The 27,385-nt window shown below is 41.7% G+C and overlaps 1 protein-coding gene across 1 annotated transcript in view; it reads left to right on the top strand.

The window, feature by feature from the left end:
- Positions 1–27,385, top strand: part of kiaa1549 (KIAA1549 ortholog) — a 102,416-nt gene that overhangs the window by 16,234 nt on the left and 58,797 nt on the right. The window contains exons 3-4 of the mRNA XM_033037732.1: positions 9,386–9,563; positions 15,361–15,491. Of these exons, the coding sequence (XP_032893623.1) occupies positions 9,386–9,563; positions 15,361–15,491 (309 nt within the window). The remainder of the gene's footprint in view (positions 1–9,385; positions 9,564–15,360; positions 15,492–27,385) is intronic.

The raw sequence follows: 27,385 nt of genomic DNA, 5'->3' as shown, positions 1-27,385 counted from the left end.
ATTTAGGGTAAAGAGATAACAGCGTGGAAACAGGCTCTTCGGCCCACCGAGTCCATGCCAACCAGAAATCCCCATACACTATCACTATCCTGCACACCAAGGGCAATTTACATTTATTTACGACAAATCTGTACGTCTTTGGAGTGGGGGAGGAAACCAGAGCACCCGGAGGAAACCCACACAGGCAAGGATCGAACGTACAAACTCCGTACAGACGGCATCCATAGTCAGGATTGAACCAGGGTCTCTGGCGCTGTAAGGCACCAACTCTACCACTGCGTCACTGTGCCGCCCCCATGAGATTGTGCTGGGTTTTTTTTTCTTTGGAGGACTTTTATTCTCAAGCTCATTTAATTCTCAGCTTTTGAAAAAGATCCAACCTTTTCTCTCGCATCCGTAAAAGGATGTAATTTTTGGAAAACTGTTGAATAAAAGTTAAGTTTTTGCTAAAACTTTCCATATTCCACCGACAAACTCATTGGCTCCCCAGTTCATAAAGCCCAGAAGTGTGCCATTGTTACAGTGCTCTTTCATACATTGGGCACATATAATCAGCACAGATAATGTTGACTTTCTTGAGAGTCATATTCAGAATACATATTGTTTATGTGGCATGGAATCTATCTCTCTAGACTGCTATCATTATGTAACATGTTATTGTACCAGAACTCTGTTTGTTAATTATACTTAAAGGCTCCAGTCTGTGATTCACACAGTGTTTATTTTTAGGAACCAGGCCAAGTGTTGTCAAAACATGTATTGTATAATTTCTGCAAAGAATATAGTGTGCTTGTGAGTGATACAGTATATAAACACCAAAGATATAGTGATGTCTTTCACAATATAGGTCCCCATCCATTGCAATTATTCCTGAGAAGAAGCGCAGAAAGATATGTTTTTTTTATGCTCCTTTCGGTCATGATAAATATAAACTCACATCTAGCTACACAAGTTTATTGAATTGGGGTTCTGACCCCTTCTCAAGGAATATGCAATCCTCGCTGAGAGTGCCCATTCTATTATTTAAATTGACTTGAACACAAAGTGCTGTGAGTTACTCAAAGTTTTAGGCAGCATATCTGTGTGACATGGATAGGAGATGTTTCAGTTGCGACCCTCCTTCAGACAAATTTAAAGAGGAAACACAAGGAACTGCAGATACTTTGAATTTAACAGGCCATTGACATTTGGTAAAATGTTAGGATCTAAGATTAAGTATGGTGTGAACAGGCACTTAGAAAGGAGGTCTAATTAGAGATTGCATCTTATTTTAGAAATAGAACAGAAATAGGATAGATTTTTGTTAGTTTGAGAGCACTTGGCAGACTGGCTGTTGCTGAGCCATGATAAGTATCAACTGCTCCACTGGATGTGCAAGATTAGGTAAAAAGACATAAGAGTGGATTGAGGGTACACAAAGATGCTGGAGAAACTCAGCGGGTGCAGCAGCATCTATGGAGCGAAGGAGATAGGCAACGTTTCGGGCCGAAACCCTTCTTCAAAACAGAGTGGATTCATGATTGGTTAAAGGACAGAAAATGGATCACATAAAGTGATGTCAAATTGTAACTAGTTAGGTCTCACAAAGATCCATGTTTGTGTTTCACTGTTTATAATGCATTTCAGTGATTTGGCCAAGGCGAATTGAGTGTAAACTATCAAATGTTATTTAAGATATGAATCTAGGAGGGAAAATGAGGTGAGAAAGATGCTAAGATTGTAAACGGGTAAATTTGGTCATCGGTGATGATGGCCATGGAACTGGCTGATTCTCATAATTGGCTTATGTGTTTCTCTAATACCTTCTCTGGGTCAAGCAGCATCTGTGGAACTAAAAGGATAGCTGACATTGGGAGTTTCTCCAACAGTTCTTTGCTCCAGATTCCAGCATCCACTGTCCCTTTGTGGGAGGGCCCTTCTGGGAGGAAACATGTTGCTTATGACACTTGGATAGTTTGTCAGGTAGTCTATTCCTTTTGCCATGTAATCTCAAAGTTCTTAATATCCTTGTGAATGCTTCTTCTCCAGTTTGAGAGGCCATGGGCCAGAGATTCCTGGGTAATCTCTTTCCATCAATGGTGCTAAGAATAGATTTTGTTTTGTGAGTCTGTCTAGTATAGTAAACTGCATTGAACTATGGATGTTGACCAGGAAGAGGACATTAATGGGCCTGTCCCACTTAGGCGATTGTTAAGTTGCCGGCAATCACCTGAAAAACCGGCAACTGGAACGGCGACTGTCAGAGTGAAACGTACACACGTACACACACACACACACACACACACACACACACACACACACACACACACACACAGACACAGACACAGACACAGACACAGACACAGACACACACACACATACGAAATTCACACGGTGCAAAGCCAAGGTGATACAGACACACAACGCGATGAACAGGAAGGTTGGCGCTGTAATTAAGACGGCTAAAGCACAGTGTACAGTAAGTCCTTTAAAAGAGGGGGGAGAAGGTGTGGAGACAACTTTTAAGAAGCCAGACAACTTTTAAGAAGCCAGAGATACATGGCTGTGAGGTTCGGCGAACATTTAACATGACAGGTCAGTTATCCTTGGTTCTGAAAACTGCTGCTTACGTTTTTTCCCCAATGAGCCAATGAAATTCACCGGTCAGCACTGACTACAACCTACAAGAACCTACGAGAACCTTGAACCTCCTGGCGACCCACCTGCGGCACGAGAATTCTCGCTACGCTCCATGGCGGTTTCATTCTAGTCGCAGCTAATTTTTCAACATGTTGAAAGATTTGCGGTGACCATAACGAGGCCGCGACTAGTACCCTGAATACGGGAGCTCCTCGCGACTCCCCAACAACCACCCGCGAACATGTGGCGACTGCACAGTCTCCTGCAGTCGCCTGAAAAGTCGCCTAAGTGGGACAGACCCATAACTTTAGCCAGTCACTCCTGCTTGTGAAAGTAGAGGATTTGCAGAGACGGTATTGGTTTATTTTTCCAGTAACCCTGCGTAACTGTTTCCATTTTTCATTGGTTTTGTGATCCCTTATTAACAGAGGGCAATATAATACAGCAGTGGCAGGTCTATGACATGCAGATGTTGATTATAAGGCCTCTGGGGTGCTTCAGTGAAAGTTGACGATGACTTTGAGCTTAATCTGTGAGTTTATGTAAAAGCAAGCATCACTGCATATTGCAACACTGAGGTTTGCATAACCTTGATTCTGCAGAATGCTGCTGTATATTGAACAGATTTGCTCTATTTACATGGATCCGTTCCGACGCCTGAGTTTCCATCATCCCGGCGAGAGGGCCTGGACATCGGGCCGTCTGTAACGGCGAATGCGGTGGGTTCAAAGGCCCCCAACCATGGGTGAACAAAGAGGAAGATGACTGAACTTTATTGCCTTCCATCAAAGTGGGAAATGTTGATTCCACTGTGGTGGATGTTTATATTAAACTCTATTGTGTATTGTGTTCTTTTTATTCATATGGCTGTATGGGAACTCAAATACCAATTGGTGCATGTGACAATAAATGTGAACTTGAACTTGAAAGTGTGTTAAGATGGTAGGCAACGTTGAAGCAAGAAAGATTGAGGAAAATGTTGGGAAAATGATGCAGCTTTGTTTAATGCTGGTCTTCACTGAAAATGAATTTGTTGTAGACATAAAAGACAGAAGATATTGCGGATACTGGAATGTGCAGTTCCTTCCATTGTAAACTTGTTGGTTACAGTTATGTCTTGCATGCCATCATGAAGCAAATGTGAAATGGAGACAAATTCCCATGGTCATCTGAATTTTGCAGAGGTGTTCTACAATCCGTGCTGATTGATTGAATCAAAGGCTTTAGTGAAGTTGAGAGACCATATTTGGTGACTGGTGCAGCTCCTTGTATGTGGATTTGTGCATTGAACATCAGGTTCCACTGTGTCTCTTGATGGATAGAACCAACACTGAATTGGGGAAACAACTATCCAGCTACTGAGAGGAAGCAGTTGAGGTGGACCCTGTGGATTACATTCTTCTGTTTGCTAGTGGGATGTCACTATCACAACATACCTTGAGATCTCCTAGAACACTAGTCTTTGGCTTTTTTCATTGTGTTGCATAAATGCTTGTGAAGACTAAGTATTCCCATTATTCTTTCATCCTTTAAATGTTTCCTGTTTCATTTCTAATTTATCTTGTTTTTTTAAATTGAGTTTCTATGGATTCATCAAAGAATTTGATTTTTCTGTCTTTTGTTCCCCCATTCTTTAACTTTGTTTATCCTAAATTTATTTTACCATAAACTTGATTTTCTCCTGTACTGTCAGATTCTGAATTTTTGTAGGCCTCTTTTAAAAGAATTTTGAATGCATTTCTGCACATCAGAAGACCTCACTTTTCCTGGACTATTTGTTCTTGTGAAAATATAGTCTGCACAACAATCAGTTTCAGCATTCCCTTTTATTGGAAGGATGACATGTGGAATTCATTATAAATCCTATTATTGGATTTAATTTGGGAGCCCTTGTGTGGATAATCTACTGCCTTCCTACTCGGACAGGAGCTTTGATAGTAATGTGCATGATGTACCGTGTAAGTGCATAAACATTGTTTACATGAACAAAGAGGAGGGAGAAAGAAATCTCAGAGGAATAAAACTGAATTTTAAAAAGTTAGGTGTAATAGTGGGAGCTCAAGAACTGAGAGAAGGGAAGTGGCTAGACACAGAAAGCTTGAGCTTCGACATGAGAGACAAGCTGGAGTAATAAAGAATTACAACTATAGATAATGAGCAAGGATTACATTTAGCATTCAAATTTTCTGCTTGTCTTTTTTTGTGCATGTAAATTTCTCCAAAGCTTCCAGCACATTTAATTATGCTGTCAACATTGAAGGATCGTGTTTTAAGGCATGAAGCTTTTAAATATTAATAGTGCAAGTTAAAAGATACTCATGACTGCTGGTGCTGCAGTTGAGCTAAAATGAGTAGAACACTGCATTAGTCAGTGAGGTAGGAAACATATTTTGAGGTAAAACATATTCAAATAAGAAAATAAATCAACTTTGCGTGTAAGGTGACCAACTGGAAAAAAGTTTTGGATTGTGTTTGAATGCCTAAAGAACTGCAAAAGATAGAAATACCACGTCCTATTTTGTTCTGTTGGTCTCTTGTGCTTTGGGTTTATAAATATTTTATTTAGAAATTGTAATGAAGAGTTGCTGAACTAAAGTATATTCAGTATATGCATTGAATTTTCTAAAATTATTTAACAGTAAGTTAATTAATTAAACTGAATAATTATGGAATTCACTGAGTACATTATTTAAATATGGTAGCATCATAAAACCCAATTCATTTATGCATATGATATGGAACTTTTACTTAAATTTAGTTTTGAGTTAACATATTAATATGTTTTTAACACGGCTAACAATGCCAAGTTACAAGCAGTCCCAGTAGATTTGCACCCACTTTTTTTTTTTTTAAAGAAAATAAATGTTAAGCACAATGACTGTTCTATACTGTCCGATTCAGCCTTCTCTACTGGCAGGGTGAGACAAAACTAGAAAAACAGCATCTCATATTCTGCCTGAATATTCTGCAATCCAACAATATGAACATTTGAACTCTAATTCTGAGTAACCCGCAAACCCTTGTCCTTTTCTCTCCATTACTATCAACCCTCGCCCTCTCGCACATACCCTTTCCACAATAATGCCCAGCTTCCCACAAAAAACAAAACAGCTGAAGTAACTTAGCAGACCAGGCAGCATCTGTGGAGGGAATGAACAAATTATGTTTCAGGTGAAGAGTATTTCATTGTCATATACCAAACTGAAACAATGAGATACTTACCTGCAACGGCACACCATGTTTGTAAATATCATCCTTGATAGATAACACAACAATCAAAAAAATGTTTGATTAATAAACAAAACAAGAGTGCAATACAAAAAGAAGTCCCTAGTGCAAGCAGGACAGTTCGTACTTTGAAGTTTAGTTGGAATTCTTAATGCTCAATAGCCTGATGTTTGTTGGGAAGAAGCTGTTCCTGAAACTAGATGTCATAGGTTTCAAACTCCTGTACCACCTTCCCAATGGCAGGAGTGAAATGAGAGTATGGCCAGGGTGGTGTGGGTCCTTGATGATGTTGGCTGCCTTTCAGGCAGCACCACCTGTAGATCCCTTCGATGGCGGGGAGGTCTCCCCCCGAGATGGACCAGGCAGTGACCACAACTTATTGTAATTTCCTTCATTCCTGGGCATTCGAGTTGCAACAAGTCCATATGCTATCTACCATACACCTGTAGAAGTTCAACATACCGAATCTCCTCAATCTTCTAAGGAAGCGGAAGTGTTAATGGACTTTTTTTTTAATGATTCCATCACTGTGCTGGATCCAGGACAGATCTTCAAAGATATGCACACCCAGAAGCTTGAAGTTGTTGACTCTCTCCACCACCGACTTGTCAATGAAGACAGGTTTGTGGATCCTTAACTTTCCTCGTCTAAAGTCAACAATCAGCTTTTTGGTTTTCCTCGCACTGTGACAAGGTTGTTGTTCTGGCACCATTCAATCAGACAATCAATCTCCTTCCTATGCTCTGACTCATCATAATCCATAATTCGTCCAACAACGGAACAACAAGTTTAAAGATGGAGCTGGAACTGTGTATGGCTACACAGTCATGGGTATGGAGTGAATGGGGCAGGGGACAGAGAGCACAGCCTTGAGGTGCCCCTGAGCTGATGGTTATCGAGGAGGAAGCATTGTTGCTGATTTGTATCGACTGTGTTCTGATGTGGAAGTTGAGGATCCAGTTGTATAATGATGCGCAGAGACTCAGTTCATTGAGCTTGATGACAAGTTTGGAGGGGAAGGAGGGGAAGAAGGTGTTAAACGGCAAGCAGTTGTCTGTGAACAACAGTCTGACATAGGTGTTTTTATTGTCCATTTGGTCCAGTGCATCGTGGAGAGCCAACATGATCACATCACCCCCTCCCCCCATTGATCTATTGTGGTGGTAGGCAAATTATAGTGGGTCAATGTTCTTGCTGAGGTCAGCGTTGATATGCGCCATAACCAACCTTTCAAAGCACTTCATCACCACAGACGTTATTGTCATATGTCAGTAGTCATTGAGGCACGTCACATTACCCTTCTTGGGTTATTATTGTCGCCCTTTTAAAGCAGGTGGGAACCTCAGTCCTTAGTAATGAAAAGATGTCCACAAAAACGCTAGCCCATGTAGGTTTTGAGGACACGACCAGGCACACCATCAGGTCCAGACGCTTTCTGAGGATTCACCTGTTTGAAGGATCTTCTGACCTTGGCCAAGATTGCAACACTATGGGGCCCACAAAGTCACATCAGTGCTTTCTCCATTGATGCATGAGTAGAACGCATTGATCTCGTCCAGGACTGATGACTTGCTGCCTCTTGACTTGCCACATGGTTTGCCATGTAGAAGATTTTATTCAAGCAGTTTGGAGAAGTAACATAGCCATTACTGTTTAACATGGATGAGAAACAATTCACGTTGGAATGTTAGGAAAATTTTACCCACTGTTATACTTGCACCATAAGATAGTGGTACCTGTATCATTGATGAAAAGTACCAAATCAAAACCACACTTTTGTGCCAAGCCTTGAAAAAAGATATTCATGCAATTACTCAGACAGAAATTCAATATCTACACAGAATTTGCAGCAGGGAACCACTGTTACTCTGATTAGTGCTACCACACAGTGCACTGATTCATTATAACCCTCTTGGTCCTCCAGTTTGAGATATGTACATAACTCCTTGTACTATTTTAAAAAACAGACATCTGCTGGGAATACATGCCTTTGTGCCAGGAATCTGGCACGAACCCCTGCCATTAATATTACAGTACAAAATGTTATACATTTCAAAAGCCCTTTCAGTGATAATTATATGTTAATGATCTGTCCACCCCATTACTCCCATCACTCGCTCATTAATCAACAGAAATATTCTTTCTTCGCTCAGGCTCACAAAGCTCTGTATAATTTGCAAAACCTATTGAATCTTTAGCCATGTGATCCCCAGTGGAAATGTGAAAAATATCCCAGTGTGACTTCCTTTCAACAGGAGTTCCTATCTTGCAGAAACCTTTGAAAGGCATTCTTTAATCTCAATTTCCTTTCTTGAACGATATGTCAAAAACTGCACATTGTAATCGATGTTCAGTTAAACCAACTTTATACTATTGCTTTATGCTCTCTGTTAAGAGCCAAATACTGTTAGTCTTTTCACATTTTTTACAGGCAATTCCAGGAAATTATTTGTTTAAATCCCCAGGTTTCTCTGCTAATGTAATCTTGTGTTTAAATTTAAGATTCTATGCCTTGATTTTCTCAAAATATATCCCTTCATGCTTTTCCTCTTTGGTTTGCAAGGTCTTCATTAATTGAATTGATTGAAAGATACGGTGTTGAAACAGGCTTTTCGGCTCACCAAGACAACTGTGACCATTTCACTTTACTTTATCCCATCCACTCCCTACACACTTGGGGTAAATTACAGAGGTCATTTAATCTGCAAACTTGCATTTGGGATGTGGCAGGAAACTGGAGCCACTGGAGAAGACCCACGTGGTCACATGGGGGAACGTGTAAACTCCATACGGACAGTACCCGACATCAGGATGGAACCTAGGTCTCTGGCAATAGATCGACCAACTGCACCCCTGTGTGCTATTTAATGTCTGATGACGAGGCTGTCATCTTACAGTTTGTATTGGGCTGTATTTCACCCTATTTGTCGCAGCAGTTCCAGCAGAAAGTCCATCATCTTGTGGGAATTAACGAACAGTCAGTGAATCCTGATATTTTTTTAATTCCAAAAATGGATTAAAAGACTCCATGTGTTTAATTTCAAATCAGTCATATATATCAAGAATAAAATTTTCGAGCGTAAAGTTGTTGTGTCTTGTTGCTTTTTTGGTAAGAATGAAAACATACATTTTACAACAAACTAAAAACACAAAGAAAGAAAAGGACGAGACAGACCGTTGGCGAGGCAGCCATCGTACGGCGCCACCTTGAACGTAAAAATTGATTTTTCCTAAATATTCTGGAAATGTTCATTCATTATCTACCAGAAATGGAAAACTCGTGGCACAGTGGTCTATCAGATCTAGTGGTGCTAACGTATCAGATTGTTATAATTCTGGAAAGTCATCTATTGCATTTGATGTTCGCTAACTTCTTGTATTTATTCCTGTGGATATGTATGTAATGGATTAAACTTTCATTAAAGCATGCTTTCATTTTTAGAATCTATAGAAATGAAATTTTCAAAATGTTATTATTCATACATGGTGTTATTTGGCTATATTTAGTATTAAATATATTTCCATTTTCTGCTACTAGGTTATTCAAAAGAATCAAGAGTTCATGTTCATGGTGACGGCAGGTTCCATTGTTTTCTCTGGTCCAGCGGTGCTCAATTCTCTTTCCCAAACCACACTTGTTAGTGGCACCTCTCCACTTATTCTTTCTCTCCAGCCAGCTCTGACTGCACCAGACCACCAGGCCAATGTTCAAATTGGTGAGAATCCACAATATTTTGTTGTTTCTTTGGCAGTCTGTACATGCTGTATCTGTGCACATTGTTAATTATGTTTGGTATCTGCATTCAGCTCAAGGTAACACTGCAGCCAGCTATCAAGTGGGTAACTTTTTGATATGGGGTCATATTTCAAAAACTAAAGGGATTAGAAAGTTTCCCATTCAGTGAGCAAGGTCAAAGAGGTCTATGATCAAATCATTGTCAATTTTGAGATAGTGCTTGTTATTATTGCCTAAGGACATCTGATTGAGGAGGGAAAAGATTTGCCAGGTTTCCCTTTTCTTGATGCTGTTCAATCAGATCAATTTTGGTGGCAACATTCTTGCACATGATGGAAAGTTGGGTCAACGCACTCAAATGTTTTCAAGACATAATCTACCACGATATACTACATTTTTTACAGCCACTAATGCAGTAAAACATTCCAAGAGAAAACAAGGCAACAACTGGGGAAATTTGATTTCTTGTCCATGTTAATCACTGATCCTTACTATCCTTGCCAGCTGATGACTTTTATGAGCTTGTAAAACAATGAAAAATGGAAGAGGAACTTTTCATGCCATTGAAACTGTCTCATTGTATCCCTACTGTTAGTTCAGCTGAGAAAGAATGTATTTATGTATTGGGGGTTTTAAGAACTTCAGGATATCAAAACACCAAGGAAATGCAATCAATAATACCGGAAGTATAAAAGAATGTTTATATATTTAGCTCCCACAAATATCTTAATAATCACATAACCTGGTTTAATTTTGTGGAATATTTGTGGAAGTCCTAATAGATATTGGCCCAATTTGATGATGGGAGTAGCAGACAGGCCAAAAGTTAGTTAGCCAAGTCTAGCTCAATCTTAGTGAGAATTCGAATAATGTTCACCAATGGATTCAGCATCCATTCTCTGACATTTCCAGCTCCTTTAATGTGATCCTACCACCAGTCACATCTCGGTGTCCTCACCCTTTCCCTCTTTCCACGGAGACCACTCTCTCCACAATTTCTTGGTTCGCCAGTCACTTCCCATCGAACTGAGCTTCTCCCCAGGCCCTTTCTACTGCAATGCAGGAGATTTAACACATGTCCCTGCATCTCCTCTCTCATTTCCATCCAGGTACCCCAGACAGAGGTTCATGTGCATCTCTTCCATCTTGATTATTGCATTCAGTGCTCCAGAGCGTAGACTACGTAACCTTTCTGCCAAACATTTGTACTCTGTCTGCTGGAGCCTGCTGGAACTCCCGGTTAATAACTCGCCTTCCCATTCCCATACTGACCGTTCAATCCTTGGCCTCCTCCACTGTAAGAGTGAGCTCACCTGTAAATCATTTTCACTGGCAGAATAATCAACAGCCAGAGGATACTAAATGAAGATAAGTCGCAGATGAACTGAGAGGATGGCAGAGTAGGGGAATAACGAGAATTGTAGAGCGAGTAATATTCCGGAATTCAGTCTCGGACCATATTCAATTGTAACGTTTCAAGGGGTTGGGATATATATTGTAAAAGGTGAAAATAGCAAGGGTGCAGTGAGAGAACAGTGAGATGCATCAGATAACTGTTTCAAAGAGCCAACAGAATGCACTGATTCATATGGCATCTTTATTGCTGTATGATTATGTGCAGCAGAAATTTCTCTTTAGTTACATTAATAGATGGTACAAGCTGCCTGTTGTATTGCCTTTGGAGGAGAAACACTCAGCTAGGTTAATGTTAGCATGTAAAGAGGTATCTCCTTTGACTCTAAAGCACCACCTACTGATCTGATTGTGTATCCACGAATGCCAGGTTTATATTAGCACCTGTCATAATATGGGCATAGATATTTATGATAAGACAAAGGTTGGCAATTTCTTTTTAATGATAATCCTCACTGAGCCTATATTAATCCCATGTTATGGATAGATATAATCTAGGGTGCTTCTTTTCACAGAAATAGGGACTGCATTTCACCAGTAAAATATTGGAATTCATATTCTGAAAACATAATCTTGATTATTCAGTGATTATAATAGACTGCGATCAAAGGAAATCATAGCTCCTTTGTTGAGTAGCAGTGGTGTGTTTTGTTGACACTGCTGCAGAGGGAAATGAAACAGGAACATTATTTGAAGTTAATTTAAATAGAACAGATCTAATTAATTGAGAATTGGACCCATTTGAACAATGATGATTCCACAATATAATCACCACAAGTGGCAAACTTTACAATTGATGCCTGAGAAGCATCAATTCAAGCTTCGTCCCTGAACTTAGAATGACATGGTTAGTGCTGTGGGATATGAGGAGAATGACAGAATTTAGCAAGCCCCGGAGTAAGGATAAGATCTGCAACGACAACACCACCACAAATAAGAGATGGATCTGAGCAATAATCTTTCTAGGATGATTCAGCTAGCTGGTGAGAAACTACAGTGATTAATCTGAGAGATCTGTGCAAAGAAGGAATATTGAAATGATTGTTTGACAGTCAATAGCTTCCTCAGAGGCCTCTATGCAAGATCCTCCTCCACTCCTTTACTCAGTCATGAGTTCTTTGCTTTTGAAATTTCCTGCTGTTCCTTGAAATAGTGAATTACCCATGGGGGTTTGGTGGAGGGAGGGAGACGATGGGGGTGATTCCAAGACCACAGCCTTTTTCTCATCCTATATTTTTACTGTTATTTGGTGTAAAGCCCCAGCTGCCAGCCATTAAAATAGCCAGATTGCCAGAAGCATAGAATAAGACCAATCAGCCTCTCCAGTAACAGGGATGGTTGCCAATAAAAATAACTACAGACAGTCGCTGCAACAGCATGGGCATTAGACAATTAAAACAGTTTTGCAAACATATACTTAAAGAGATAGTAATAGCCACCCAATTATTGTGGAAATTTAAAACATTTGAAACAAAAACAGAAAATATTGGAAGAACTCGCAAATCTTGCAGAATTTGTGAAATTATAAATGGTCAAAATGAAAGGTCTGCAACCATTTGTTAGAACAATTGTAATGGTCCATGCCTGCTCCCTACCTATGCCCTGTTTGAATCTGGCATCTGGAAAATGAAAACATCTTGATTGGCATTATCCAATGCAGCCTTGTTGAATCAGAAGAATTTAGTGGGAAAATATTGATGAGTGCCTCGGTCTCTGCCGTGACTGACCTTTGTCCATGATGGCTTGAGTGTTTAGGATATTGTGTAGAGTGCATTTTGATGAATGACCCATTTGTTCTTGGCCAAGGGTGGTGCAAAGTACTATTCAGTGCTGTGTTGCTCTGAGATTTGGTATGTTTTGGTTCTGTCCAGGATCTATAGGCAGTTGCATAGCTCCTATTCTACTGTACCAGGTTTGACCGACTCAACATTACACACCTGGATGGCTGATAAAAGGCCATGAGAAAAAAAAGTCATGTCTAGCAAGCATGCAACCTCCAAAAGTCCTGTAGAGATAACAAAGTAGATAAACAAGTAACTGCAGTAACTATCCTAGACAATGATGTTCCACACACCAAATAAATCAACTCCCTCAATAAAGAGTTCCCAGTATTGCTAGATTTGTGTAGACACAGGGTGTCTCTTGAAGAACATTGGCTGCTGTCATTCATTAAGGGATTTCAAGGTTGCAGCTTTTTTTCTTCAACAGCAAGTACTGCTACCAGACTTGTTTTAAGAGTTCTTTGAGTTGTTGTATGCAATAGTTGCTTGTGGCCATTGCAGACAATAAGATGGATTAAGGCCCAAAAACATTGGTGGATGATGTCTACAGGTCCCAAACAGTAAGTATAATGAAGCACATTCTATACATTAGGAAATTAGGTCAAAAAAAAAGTTAATCCAATTACATAAAAAAGAATGATATAATAATGTGAGGCTTTAATGTGCAGCCTATCAAACTCACAGTGATATTGTAGAGGCCAAATGGATTGTATGCAAGATGGTTTTAAGGATCAGCACGTTGTGGAATTGGCTTGTATTACATAAAGGAGTCAGAGAACACGGAAAAGCCCCTCCAGCCTCAAAATGTTCATGTTGAAACGAAGAACTGCAGATGCTGGTTAATACACAAAAGGACACATAGTGCAGGAGTAACTCAGTGGTTCAGGCAGCATCCCTGGAGAACATGGATAGGTAACATTTTGGGTCAAGATCATTCTTCAAAAGAAGGGTCTTGACCTGAAACATCACCAATCGATGTTCTCCACGATGCTGCCTGAACCATTAAGTTACTCCAGCACTTTGAGTCTTTTATGGGGATTCATTATCGTGCTGTTAAAGATCCTTTGGGGAAAAATGCTCAAATTGTCCTAGAATTGTATTCCAAGTGCATAATTAATTTCTATCTGAAACCAGCCTGTAATTATGTCAAAAAATAAAATAAGTTTAAGGATTAATAAAACTTTACAATTCAGAACTAAAGGACCAAAGCATTGATAAGAAAATGGAAAGTGCCATGTGAGAAATGTGTCATGAAAACAGATAAAAGCCACTCATTCTAGAATGGTTAATTATTGCTTAAGATCTATTTCTGAGCCGTTTGACGTGCTTTTTGATTTTTGACATGAATTATGTTTGCCTAGACTTACTAACTGTATAAATGAGGCAATTTTCATCAAGGACTGGGGCACTTTGTTGGGTTATTTGCCTTGAGTGATATTTGAAGCTATTTGAGGGTTCAACTGAAGAGGGGGTGAGGCTGGGTAGCTGAAGGCATCCCTCAAGGATAGAGCACTCCTGAATGTTGGCTCCAGTTGCGCTGCAGCAGCAGCATGCCACAGTTAACACTGGCACCTTGAGTAATAAAATATGTATGTTGTTTGAAGTTGAATGAATGGAGTTTCTTAATTCAAATTGAATAGACCTGATTAATTATGAATCAGGCCCATTTGATCCACAATGGTGTTGGCGGCGAGACAGCAAGATCATTGCTGCAGAAGCAAATGTTACCATCGACAGCAGAGAAGAGTTAAAGTGAGCTTTGCCCCTAAACACAAAAAAAGCAACAAGGCGCGTCCAAGTACTAAATTTGTAACAGCGCTCTGTATAAGTGCAAGAACACAAGCAATAACCTTGTTGGGTTGATTCCACCTACTAGTGAAAAGCAGCCTTTCAATGGGGATTACTCATAAAAGGAACGATTACTCACTTGCAACTGACTGTATTTAAGTGTTGCCATTTGTGCCACAGTCTTTGTTCGCCGGTACAGATGATTCCCAGACAAAAGTTGTCTCATGAAATCCATGCTGCCACCAAAATCTTATCGCTGCTCGCTAAAGTCTTAAAAGGAAGAGCAAAAAGTCTTGAGCACGAAGATTTAACATTTTCGTAACCTTTTTGTTGTCCTGTTTCATTCTGACTGATCCAGAACCACAATGGTCAATTAGGTTTTTTTTAAAAGAAGCCTAATTTCATCAGGCCCAATCAGTAGAGGACACCAGAACAGCATTTGGTGTACATGGGGCAATCAAAATTACCACTTTTGGCCTCGACAGCAATGCAGGCATGACCCAAGCAAACGTTTCTCCAAGCGTCAGTAGTAGCACACCCTTCAGCCAGTCGAAACAGCCCTGCACCTGCAAAGTGTGCACTTTACCAAAGTCATTGTGGGTAAACAGTGGCCCCTTGTGCCTGTCCATTCTCTCTTCTCTATTCTGAAGCGTGCGTCATGACATGAGCAAAGAATTTCTACTTTCATGTAAAACACAAAAGGTGACATATCATGTTTAACTCTCTTCTTCCATTGTGGCATACTCTCAAAACATGTACTTAAAAGAAAGTTTAATGTCTCTCCTTTCTCTCCAGTTCTGCAATTTGTCCCTCGTTATGTTGATGTGAGAATTTGCAACTTCACTCAGAGAATTGAGAAAGGACTGACAATGGCATTTGCAGAAGTGCGTCGAAGGCGACACAAAACTGAAGGCTTTGCTGTCCGGGTAAGAATGAGTTTGCCTTGTCTGAAGTTTCAAAAAAAAATTGATCCTCAAAAAATTATGAGTTAAAAAATTATGAGCCCACCAAGTTCCCGCTGACCAACAATTCCCATACACTTACACTATCCTACACACTAGGGACAATTTACAATCTTTACCAAAGCCAATTAACCTACAAACCTGTACGTCTTTGAAATGTGGGAGAAAACCAGGGCACCCTGCGCAAACCCACGAGGAGAACGTATAAATTCCGTACAGACAGCACCCGTAGTCAGGATCAAACCCAGGTCTCTGGCTCTGTAAAGCAGCAACTCTACCACTGCACTACGGTGCCTCCCTATATTGTCTTTAGTCTTAAAAAAACAGTTGCTAGCAGAGCTCTGGTATAACATGTGCAGAGATCAAGGTGAAATGACAATGATGATTAAAGTGATTAATAACTTAGCGGATACAGCCTATCAGCTTGTGGAGAAGCAATACCGAAACCAACAACTTGTTTTGTGTATCCTTTTTCAGCATGGTAAAACATTGGTGGGTGCTTCGAGGAGCATTATTAAATACAATTTTCATCTTGCTGTATTGGAGGATAATAGAATAGATTATCAAATATAAACAGAAAGGGCTTGAAAGAAAAAGGAGGAGAGAGAGGCACAAACACTTTGGGAGGATTCGAGGCAGGCAGTTGAAGCAGGGTCTCCACTAGTGGAGCAGTTAAAATGGTGGTTTTCAGAAGGCCAGAAACAGAAGATTGTGTATTTATTGGAGGGTTATAAGGCTGGAGGAAATGTATTGATTGAAATATACAGACGGGGAGGAAACAGGCCCTGTAGCTAACCAAGTTCCTAAACCCTACAGCTCACTATGTTCCCGCTGATCATCGATTACCGGTTTACACTGGTTCTATATTATCCTCCTTTCGCATCAATTCCCTAGAGAACAAGGGGCAATTACAGAGGCCAATTAACCTACAAACCACACATCTTTTAGATGTTGAAAACAGAATTTTCATGTTTTTGAATATACTTGAATGGAGAACCTAAAGACGATTTGCACTGAGGAACAATGAATCTAAAGTAGCAACATCATGAACTGTGTCTAATTAAATGTCTATGTTATGAATTTGAAGTTCATTTTGTACTGACACAAAAGTGAGGACCATTAATCTTCCTAATATATTAAAGTTAGTTCAAGCCTATGTTTGTGGGACCTTACTGTGGCCAAGAAACCATTATTTCCAAACTTATGTTATTGGAAATAGGATCTTCATTGCCTTGGGGTATTGAGGTGAATGCCCCAATATGAAGGCATGACTATTAAGTGATAAAATAACAAATGTTTATATATTTCTATTCCTCTTAAATTAGAATATTGCAAAAAAAAAGTGTTTATCTCCACATTATTTAATTTGCTTTTGTTATCTTTAGATTTGTGGTACCAGATGATGCATGTATAAATGAGGAAGATTAGAGTAGATAGGAGAGCTATCTTTCCAGTAAGAGGAAACAGGAACGGTAGGTAAATACTACTGCACTTGATTTATAAGGGTGCAGCTCACCTTGCAAGTTGTTGAAACTTTGTTGATCGCCTGGAGCAGTCTATTCCTTTTAACGGCAGATTGTTCTGCACAAGATCACCAACAAATTACGAAGAGGAGAGCTATTTTGTGTATCTTAGTTCATCAAGAATGATCCTCATAGTTCCACGAGTACAGACTTCATTGGTTTAGTTTAATTTAGAGGTACGGCACAGAAACAGGCCGTTTGGCCCTCCGAGTTGGTGCAGTACACGAGCACTGTCCTACACACACACTAGGGCCACTTTACAATTTCACCAAGCTAATTAGCCTAAAAACCTATATATATTTGGAATATGGGAGGAAACCTGAGCACCCGGAGAAAACCCACGCAGGTCCCGGGGAGAATTCTAAGATTTCGGGGGGGGGGGGGGGGGGGGGGGGGGGGGGGGTTGCATTTGTTGATAGATCTGAGAATCTATTTCGTTCATTATATTTGAAGAAAGTCATGCTGATTATTCATCCTAAAATGTATCTATATTGTGAACTCATAATCTTGCCTGTTTTAGAAGCCAAGTTCTCTAACAAATCATAACGATCGTTTTGAATGAGTAAAGGAATGATATATGTTCTATTTAGCTTCAAAAAATGATGGAGTTTCAGTAAAAAAAGCAATGAAATATCGCTGCGTGCACTAGGCTTTATTGTAAAAGAACCTGATTTGATTGCACTTGAAATGCATTAGTAAAATTAAACTAGAAGACATCACGTTGAAACATATGAAAACAAAATAAGAGATGATGGTCATAACAAAATACATGTCAAGAAACACTTGCGTTGTTGGTAGACACAAAATGCTAGAGTAATTCATCAGGACAGGCTGCATCTCTGGAGAGAAGGAATGGATGACGTTTCTGGTTGAGACCCTTCTTCAGACTGAGTGGTTCTGACTTCTGTAACTCTTTACCCAATGGCGCTTTGGGAGTCAGTTCAGAAGTTTTGCAGTAATTCAGGAAGGCAGCACGTCACCACCACCTTGAGAGTAATTGGGAAAGGGCAATAAATGATGGCCTTGCAAGAGATATCTGATGATTAATAAATAAATGCCAATTACATCTTCAGGCAAGGTTGCAAACTTTCCAATAGCTGTGTGCAAGCATCATGCACATTAATTTTGTCTACTTTGTAACTGGTGTGCTGCTGAAGGTAGAAGGTTAATGAATTGAGGTTGGGCCTCCTAATGCAAATTATACATTTTCCATGTGTGTATCAATGCTGCCAGTAAGGTTTATCATGGATGATGATGATTTGATCCAGTTTGTGGCATTTTTTAAAAAGGCACAAAGATAAATCTAAGTCGGAAACACAAACACCGGTTAAAAAACAGGTCAGGTAGCAACTATGGAGAGTGAGGGGAAATTTGTTAACATTTCAGGTCAATTAATTTCATCCAAACTAACAAATTATTGACTGGTGATAGTGGAACTCTTGTTGTCGCCTTGATTACAGATTCTGTCTGAGGATTTCCATCCTGCATTTGTAACATTAATTGGAAGCTTAAATGCTTTAAAATGATTTTCAACATCATTGGTTGCCATCACATTGCAACTGAAAGTAATGTTTGTTACCACCTTTTGATCAGGATGGCATGCAGTGTGTGGGAGCATGTATTGAAGGGCTAACATTTCCAGCTGATGAAATTCATACTCATTCAGTGATGAATAATCACTCATGAAGCTAAAAGTTATGATAGACACAAAATGCTGGAGTAACTCAGTGGGACAGGCAGCATCTCTGGAGAGAAGGAATGTCAGTGTGAAGAAGGGTCTTGTAGCGGCACCTAGTGGTGGCTTGGGGCATTACGAACGCTCGCTATTGGCTGGCGCTGTCCCGTGACTGCGGGTGTGTTTTTGCGGGTTTTTGGTTCAACAGTTAGTTCAGTTCCACCCGAGTAGCAGGAGCTTCGTTTTATTTGGCGAACCTGTAACGCAGTTGAGTTACTCGCTTTGTTTGCTGTTTTCAAATAAAAATCGCAGTGTGCAGCCCCGCTGCCCACTAAAGTGGAGGCCATTCGACAATTCCCTCGGCCGCTCACCGTCAAGGGGCTGCAGGAGTTTGTCGAGATGGTGAACTTCTGTCATCGGTTCATGCCGGAAACTGCCCGGATCGTGCGCCCTTTGTTTCAGTGCCTCACCGGTAAACCACGGGACCTCGTGTGGACTGACAAGGCCGTGGCTCCGTTTGATGATGCGAAGGAGGCGTTGGCCAAGGCCACCATAACCATATATAATAACCATATAACAATTACAGCATGGAAACAGGCCACCTCGGCCCTACAAGTCTGTGCCGAACAATTATTTTCCCCTAGTCCCATCTACCTGCACTCAGACCATAACCCTCCATTCCTTTCCCATCCATATACCTATCTAATTTATTTTTAAATGATAAGATCGAACCTGCCTCCACCACTTCCACTGGAAGCTCATTCCACACAGCTACCACTCTGAGTAAAGAAGTTCCCCCTCATGTTACACCTAAACTTCTGTCCCTTAATTCTGAAGTCATGTCCTCTTGTTTGAATCTTCCCTACTCTCAATGGGAAAAGCTTGTCCACGTCAACTCTCTATCCCTCTCATCATTTTAAAGACCTCTATCAAGTCCCCCCCTTAACCTTCTGCGCTCCAGAGAATAAAGACCTAACTTATTCAACCTTTCTCTGTAACTTAGTTGCTGAAACCCAGGCAACATTCTAGTAAATCTCCTCTGTACTCTCTCTAATTTGTTGACATCCTTCCTATAATTGAGCGATCAAAATTGTACACCATACTCCAGAATTGGTCTCACCAATGCCTTGTACAATTTTAACATTACATCCCAACTTCTATACTCAATGCTCTGATTTATAAAGGCTAGCATACCAAAAGCTTTCTTTACCACCCTTTCTACATGAGATTCCACCTTCAGGGAACTATGCACAGTTATTCCAAGATCCCTCTGTTCAACTGCATTCCTCAATTCGCTACCATTTACCATGTACGTCCTATTTTGATTTGTCCTGCCAAGATGTAGCACCTCACACTTATCAGCATTAAACTCCATCTGCCATCTTTCAGCCCATTCTTCCAAATGGCCTAAATCTCTCTGTAGACTTTGGAAATCTACTTCATTATCCACAACACCACCTATCTTAGTATCATCTGCATACTTACTAATCCAATTTACCACACCTTCATCCAGATCATTGATGTACATGACAAACAACAGTGGACCCAACACAGATCCCTGAGGCACCCCACTAGTCACCTGCCTCCAACCTGACAAACAGTCATCCACCATTACTCTCTGTCGTCTCCCATTCAGCCACTGTTGAATCCATCTTGCTACTCCTGCATTTATACCCAACAATTGAACCTTCTTAACCAACCTTCCATGAGGAACCTTGTCAAAGGCTTTACTAAAGTTCATATAGACAACATCCACTGCTTTACCCTTATCAATTTCCCTAGTAACCTCTTCAAAAAATTCAAGAAGATTAGTCAAACATGACCTTCCAGGCACAAATCCATGTTGACTGTTCCTAATCAGACCCTGTTTATCCAGATGCTTATATATATTATCTCTAAGTATATTTTCCATTAATTTGCCCACCACTGAAGTCAAACTAACAGGTCTATAATTGCTAGATTTACTCTTAGAACCCTTTTTAAACAATGGAACAACATGCGCAGTACGCCAATCCTCGGGCACTATTCCCGTTTCTAATGACATTTGAAATATTTCTGTCATAGCCCCTGCTATTTCTACACTACTTCCCTCAATGTCCTAGGGAATATCCTGTCAGGACCTGGAGACTTATCCACTTTTATATTTTTCAAAAGTGTCAGTACTTCTTTTTCTTTGAATCTCATAGTATCCATAGCTACTCTACTTGTTTTCCTTACCTCACATAATTAAATATCCTTCTCCTTGGTGAATACCGAAGAAAATAAATTGTTCAATATCTCCCCCATCTCTTTTGGCTTTGCAGATAGCTGTCCACTCTGTCTCTCTAATGGATCAATTTTATCCCTCGTTATCCTTTTGCTATTAATATAGCTGTAGAAACCCTTTGGATTTACTTTCACCTTACTTGCCAAAGCAACCTCATATCTCCTTTTAGTTTTTCTAATTTCTTTCTTAAGATTCTTTTTACATTCTTTATACTCCTCAAACACCTCATTCACTCCATGCTGCCTATAAATATTGTAGATCTCTCTCTTTTTCCAAACCGTGTCCAATTTCCCTTGAAAACCATGGCTCTTTCCAATTTTTACTATTTCCTTTCAACCGAACAGGGACATAAAGATTCTGTACTCTTAAAATTTCCCCTTTAAATGTCCTCCATTTCTCTTCTACATCCTTCCCATAAAACAAAATGTCCCAATTTACTCCTTTTAAATCCTTTCGCATCTCATCAAAGTTAGCCTTTCTCCAATCAAAAATCTCAACCCTAGGTCCAGTTCTGACCCTCTCCATAATTATATTGAAACTAATGGTATTGTGATCACTGGACCCGAAGTGCTCCCCAACACATACCTCCGCCACCTGACCCGTCTCATTTCCTAACAGGAGGTCCAGCACTGCCCCTTCTCTAGTAGGTACCTCTATGTATTGCTGCAAAAAACTATCCTGCACACATTTTACAAACTCCAAACCATCCAGCCCATTTACAGAATGTGTTTCCCAGTCTATGTGTGGAAAATTGAAATCTCCCACAATCACTACCTTGTGCTTACTACTAATATCTGCTATCTCCCTACATATTTGCTCTTCCAATTCTCGCTCCCCATTTGGCGGTCTATAATACACCCCTATAAGTGTTGCTACACCTTTCCCACTTCTCAGTTCCACCCAAATAGCCTCCCGAGACGAGCCTTCCAATCTATCCTGCCAAAGCACTGCTGTAATATCTTCCCTGACAAGCAATGCACACCTCCACCTCTTGCCCCTCCAATTCTATCACACCTGAAGCAACGAAATCCTGGAATATTTAGTTTCCAATCACAGCCATCCTGCAACCATGTTTCACTGATCGCCACAACATCATACTTCCAGGTGTCAATCCAGGCTCTAAGCTCATCCACCTTTCTTACAATGCTCCTAGCATTAAAATATGCACATTTAAGAAACCCACCGCCTCTTATTCTCTGTTTATTTTATTTTTCTTCTTTCTCCCCTAGATTTTGGGTCCGAGTGTTTCCCTTCTCTGCCTCCTGCCTCACACTCTGTCTACTAGCTTTCCCTATTTGAGTCCCTCCCTCCAACCATTCTAGTTTAAAGTCTCCTCAGTAGCCTTTGCAAAATCTCCCCGGGATATTGGTCCCCTGCGGTGCACCCGCGAGCCGCTGCCCCGACTGCCCTCACAGTGGACTCCTCTGATACGGCTGTTGGAGGGCACCTCAAGCAGCTCATCGACGGCCGCTGGCAGTCGTTGGCCTTTTTTAGCCTTCTCATGCGACCCCCGGGAACAGCTACAGTGCCTTCGACTGGGAGCTCCTCGCTCTTTATTTGGCCGGACGTCATTTCCAATACTTCCTGGAGAGCAGGCCCTTCACGGCCTTCACTGACCACAAGCCCCTGATGTTCGCCTTGGCCAAGGTGTCCGACCCCTGGCTTTTGTGTCCGAGTTCACAACAGACATTCAGCATGTGGCCGGCAAGCTCAACCTGGTCGCGGATACTTTGTCTCGCCCTGCTCTTCCGGCTGTAGCGGCCGTAGACCCCGGTGTGGATTATGCGGGGTTCGCCAAAGCGCAACGCGAGGATGGTGAGATGGACAGTTACAGGCCGGCTGCCTCCGGGTTGCAGTTGGCCGATGTCTCTTTCGGCCCAGCAGGGGTGTCGGTCCTATGTGACCTGTCCACCGGGAGACCACGCCCTATTGTCCTTGTGGGTTGGCGGCGACGGGTTTTCGACGCTATACGTGGCCTGGCACACCCTTCCATGCAGGCCACTTCTGCACTGGTGGCAGACAGGTTTGTCTGGCTTGGCCTTCATATGCAGGTCGTGGCCTGGGCCAGAGCCTGCATTCCCTGCCAGACGTCGAAGATCCATTGACATGTGCGAGCACCGGTGCAAGATTTTGTGGTTCCCTGTGGCCGTTTCCAGCACGTCCACGTCGATTTGGTGGGCTCACTGCTCACCGTTGTGGATCATTTTACGAGGTGGCCTGAGGCAATTCTGCTGGCCGACACCTCCGCCGCGTCTTGTTCTCGAGCTCTCGCAGCTCATTGGATTGCTCGTTTTGGCGTGCCCGAGGACATTACCACCGACCGGGGGGCTCAATTCACTTCAGCTTTGTGGTCAGTTTTGGCGCAGCTGTATGGCTCCTGAGTAGTGGTCCACGTTATCCAGTATCTCATGGTAGATCTTTAGTTTTGTTTCAGCTTTTTGTTTGTCCATATTCCAAGTAACTGAAACAATGTGCCTTAAATAGCCATAAACTTGGGTCATCTACCAGCCAACCATTGCTGCATAATAAGTCCAGTCCTCACCAATTGCATGCATGCTTAAATGGCAGCTGGACACAAAATGCTAGAGTAACTCAGTGGGTCAGGCAACATCTCTAGAGAGAAGGAATGGATGACATTTCAGGTCGAGACCCTCTTCAGACCGATTTGAATCAGCATCTGCAGTTCTTTCTTACACTTAAATGGCAGCTTCTGATTTCAGAAGAGTGGTTCATTTGTCATTACCAATTACACTTGAATGGATTGTGAGATGGCTCTTTGAGTTTGTGTTACATGCCATTTACGTGCCAATTTAAATGGGTCTGGTGATTTCAGACAAAGATATTCAATGTGTTTCACATAACTTTTCAGAGCAAATTGAATTACAACTACCTTGGTGAATCTGGATCCAATTCTTCACTATTAGGATAGGGGCCGCTAAACTAAATTAAAGTAAAATATGGCAACTCTGTGGTCTACTATCATACGCTCTTATATGTATTATGATCGTGCTTAATGTATAGCCGGATTGTCACTGAACAGTGCAAAAAAATGTCAATGTACTTGGGTACACATGACAAAGTATCATTGAACCTCTTAACCATTAATTACACAGGATTGTGTGAAGGTATATTGGTCCCCTTACAGTCTGGTTATACTGTCCTCCATGCAATTAGCAAATGGTAAACACAAACACCAGATATAACTGTGTGCATTAAAGAAAACACTTGGATCTGCATGCAATGTACATCTCATCTGAAGTAAATGAAGGGCAAATTTCATCTGCTAAATCTCATTCAACATCTTTTCTCTTAATATGAACATCAGTCTATTTTATTGAGCAGATGAGGCTATTTATTGACAGTGAAATGGGATCTCAGAATGAACCAATATCTTTAGCAGCAGAAGGGGGGGGGAAACTAAAGATGAAAATGCCAACCAAGGAGCACTGATGATGAAATAGGAGAAAGGTACAGTTTTAAACATCCTAATTTCATTAATTCATGCTCCAGTTAATTTTAGTCATAAGCAGGCAAATCTAAGGAGAACAAAAATCATCATACCCTGTGTGAAATGGAGCCTGAAAGGGCTTTCTCACTGTGCGACCTGAAGCAAGACTTAACAAGATTTAACATCGTGGGAACCTTCTGCGATAGCAGTACGGCATTCGTGGACCACCGAGGACCTCCGTGGTGCTAATGGCAGGTAGTCGTGTGACTTGGTAAGGTCGGGAGAAAATTCAAACATTTTTGAATTTCTCCAAGAGTGACTTGAGCAGCATTGCAACATTGTATGAACATAGTGGCCAGTGCGATATCCGTGCGATATCCGTAATAACTCTTGCGGGTACCGTGGGAACTCCTGCGAACGGTGAGTAACTGAGCAGTTTGATTGTCAGTGCTTGTTTTACCTCATTGTTAAATAAATATATTTTTTACTATCAGATTGATGTCTGCAATTCTTCATTAACACATCACTACAAGATGAATGTCTCTAATGTTATAATCCCTCTCATGCTGAAACACAAAATAGTTGAAGGGAGGTGAAATAATCACATTTTCATTCTTTTTCATTTTTGAGTGTTCAGGTACCTCACTTGCTGAGCTATTTTACTCCAGCAGTTTGTGTCTCTTTTTGTCTAAAGCAGTTTCTAAGACTGGAGGAACTTCGCGGGCCAGGCAGCATCTACGGAGGGAAATGGACATGCGACCCTTTCTTCAGGCTGCCTTATCTCTCTCCCCCCCCCCTCCCCCCAACTCCCACCCCCACACACAAATGCTGGAGAAACTCAGCGGGTGCAGCAGCATCTATGGAACGAAGGAAATAGGCAACGTTTCGGCCCGAAAAGTTGCCTATTTCTTGTGCATGTGTCGGAAGGAACAGCAGATGCCGGTTTAAAGAGAATGCTGGAGTAAATCGACGGCAGGCAGCATCTCTGGGGAGAAGGAATGGGTGACATTTCGGGTCGAGACCCTTCTGATATGCTGCTTGTCCCGCTGAGCTACATGTTGTGTCTATCTTCGTTTTAATCCAGCATCTGCAGTTCCTTCCTGGCCGAACCAGATTGAAAGATGAGAGGCTGGGCGATAGAGCACTGGGTCTGACAAGGATCAGGCTTCAGTAAGCAAAGTAAAGAGAGGTGGCAACGTTTTAGAAATGAAGCGGGTAATCCGAGTGATGGCGAGACGGTATCTTCTAATCATAATATGTCGGAAAGAACTGTAGATGTTGGTTTGCGCCGATGATAGACACAGTAATACTGGAGACAGACATAACATCATGGACGGGCAGCATCTGGATAAAAGGAATGGGTGACGTTTCGGGACGAGACTCTGAAGAAGGGTCTCTAACCGAAACGTCACACATTCCTTCTCTCCAGAGATGCTGCCCGTCCCGCTGTGTTACTCCAGCATTTCGTGTCTATCTTCCGTATGCTCTGTGATGGTCATCTCGGAGTCAAGTGGCAACTCTGGTCTGTAGACACGAGGAAATGCAGATGGAGGAATCACGAGCAAAACACAGAGCGTTGGACGAGCCTGACCCTTTGAGTTCCTCCATCACTTTGTGTTGAAGTCAGGTCTGGACATTGCTTGGCTCAGTCTCAGGCGCCGGCTAACTAGGAAGGTCGAGTCAAAGTCCAGCACTAACACTCAAGAAATAATGTTTGCGGCCTGATGTTATCAATATTTAATTGAAATCATTAATAAAGTAAATAACTAGATACTGGTCTAATCCGTATCTACGGGATTGGACAGGCTAGATGCAGGAAGAATGTTCCCGATGTTGGGGGAGTCCAGAACCAGGGTCCCAGTTTTACAGTCTACCGTGGGAACTCTTTAATTACAGCGGGCAGGCAACTCCCTTCATTTTCCCAGGGGGTCGGGACGGGACTGGAGTTGGGAGGGAAAGGTGGGGGAGTCGAGGGAGAGGAGGGGGAGACAGATGGGGGTGTCTTCATTTACTGGCGGTGGGTGTCTGTCACTGAAACAGGCAGGTGAGATTTCACATCCACCTTGTGTGTGCCTCTCTCTCTCTCTCTCTCTCTCTCTCTCCATCCCTCCCTCTCACACAGGCATGACTGGAGGAACTCCGCGGGCCAGGCAGCATCTACGGAGGGAAATGGACAGGCGACCCTTTCTTTAGGCTGCCTTATCTCTCTCCCCCCCCCCCCCTCCCCCCAACACCCACCCACACACACACGAATGCTGGAGAAACTCAGCGGGTGCAGCAGCATCTATGGAACGAAGGAAATAGGCAACGTTTCGGCCCGAAACGTTGCCTATTTCCTTCGTTCCATAGATGCTGCTGCACCCGCTGAGTTTCTCCAGCATTATTGTGTACCTTCGATTTTCCAGCATCTGCAGTTCCTTCTTAAACACAAATGCACCGAGTTCCTCCAGCACTTCGTGTTTTGCTCAGTATTCCAGCATCCGCTGTCTCCCGCGTCTCCAATAAAACAAAACTACTGTCAAAAGGGTGAAGAATAGGGGCAGAGATAGATACATTCCTGATTAGTGCGGCTGTCAGGAGGTTATGGGGAGAAGGCAAGAGAATGTGGTTGAGAGGGAGTGCCCATCTGTTACTATTAATTGGACAGTTCGGTCTGTGAAACGCAACACGCCAGCCCCGACATCCAGCCCGGTGGTCAGTCCTTTGAAGATAGACACCAGTTGCTTGGAGCAACTCAGCGGGACAGGCAGCATCTCTGGAGAGAAGGAACGGGTGGCGTTTCGGGTCGAGAGCCTTCTTCAGACTGAAAGTTTCACCTCTCAGTAGATAATAAAATAAGACAATCATCACGGTCAATGTGAGACACAGTCTTTATTCCTATTTGACAAAATAAAAAGACGACTTCTTGCACATATTGAGAGAAGGTGCATCACACCAAACAACATT

The sequence above is a fragment of the Amblyraja radiata genome, chromosome 19, assembly GCF_010909765.2.
Source record: "Amblyraja radiata isolate CabotCenter1 chromosome 19, sAmbRad1.1.pri, whole genome shotgun sequence".
NCBI classification, from domain to species: domain Eukaryota; kingdom Metazoa; phylum Chordata; class Chondrichthyes; order Rajiformes; family Rajidae; genus Amblyraja; species Amblyraja radiata.
Note: the sequence above shows the minus strand (reverse complement) of the source record. Positions and strands in the feature narration are given on the sequence as shown.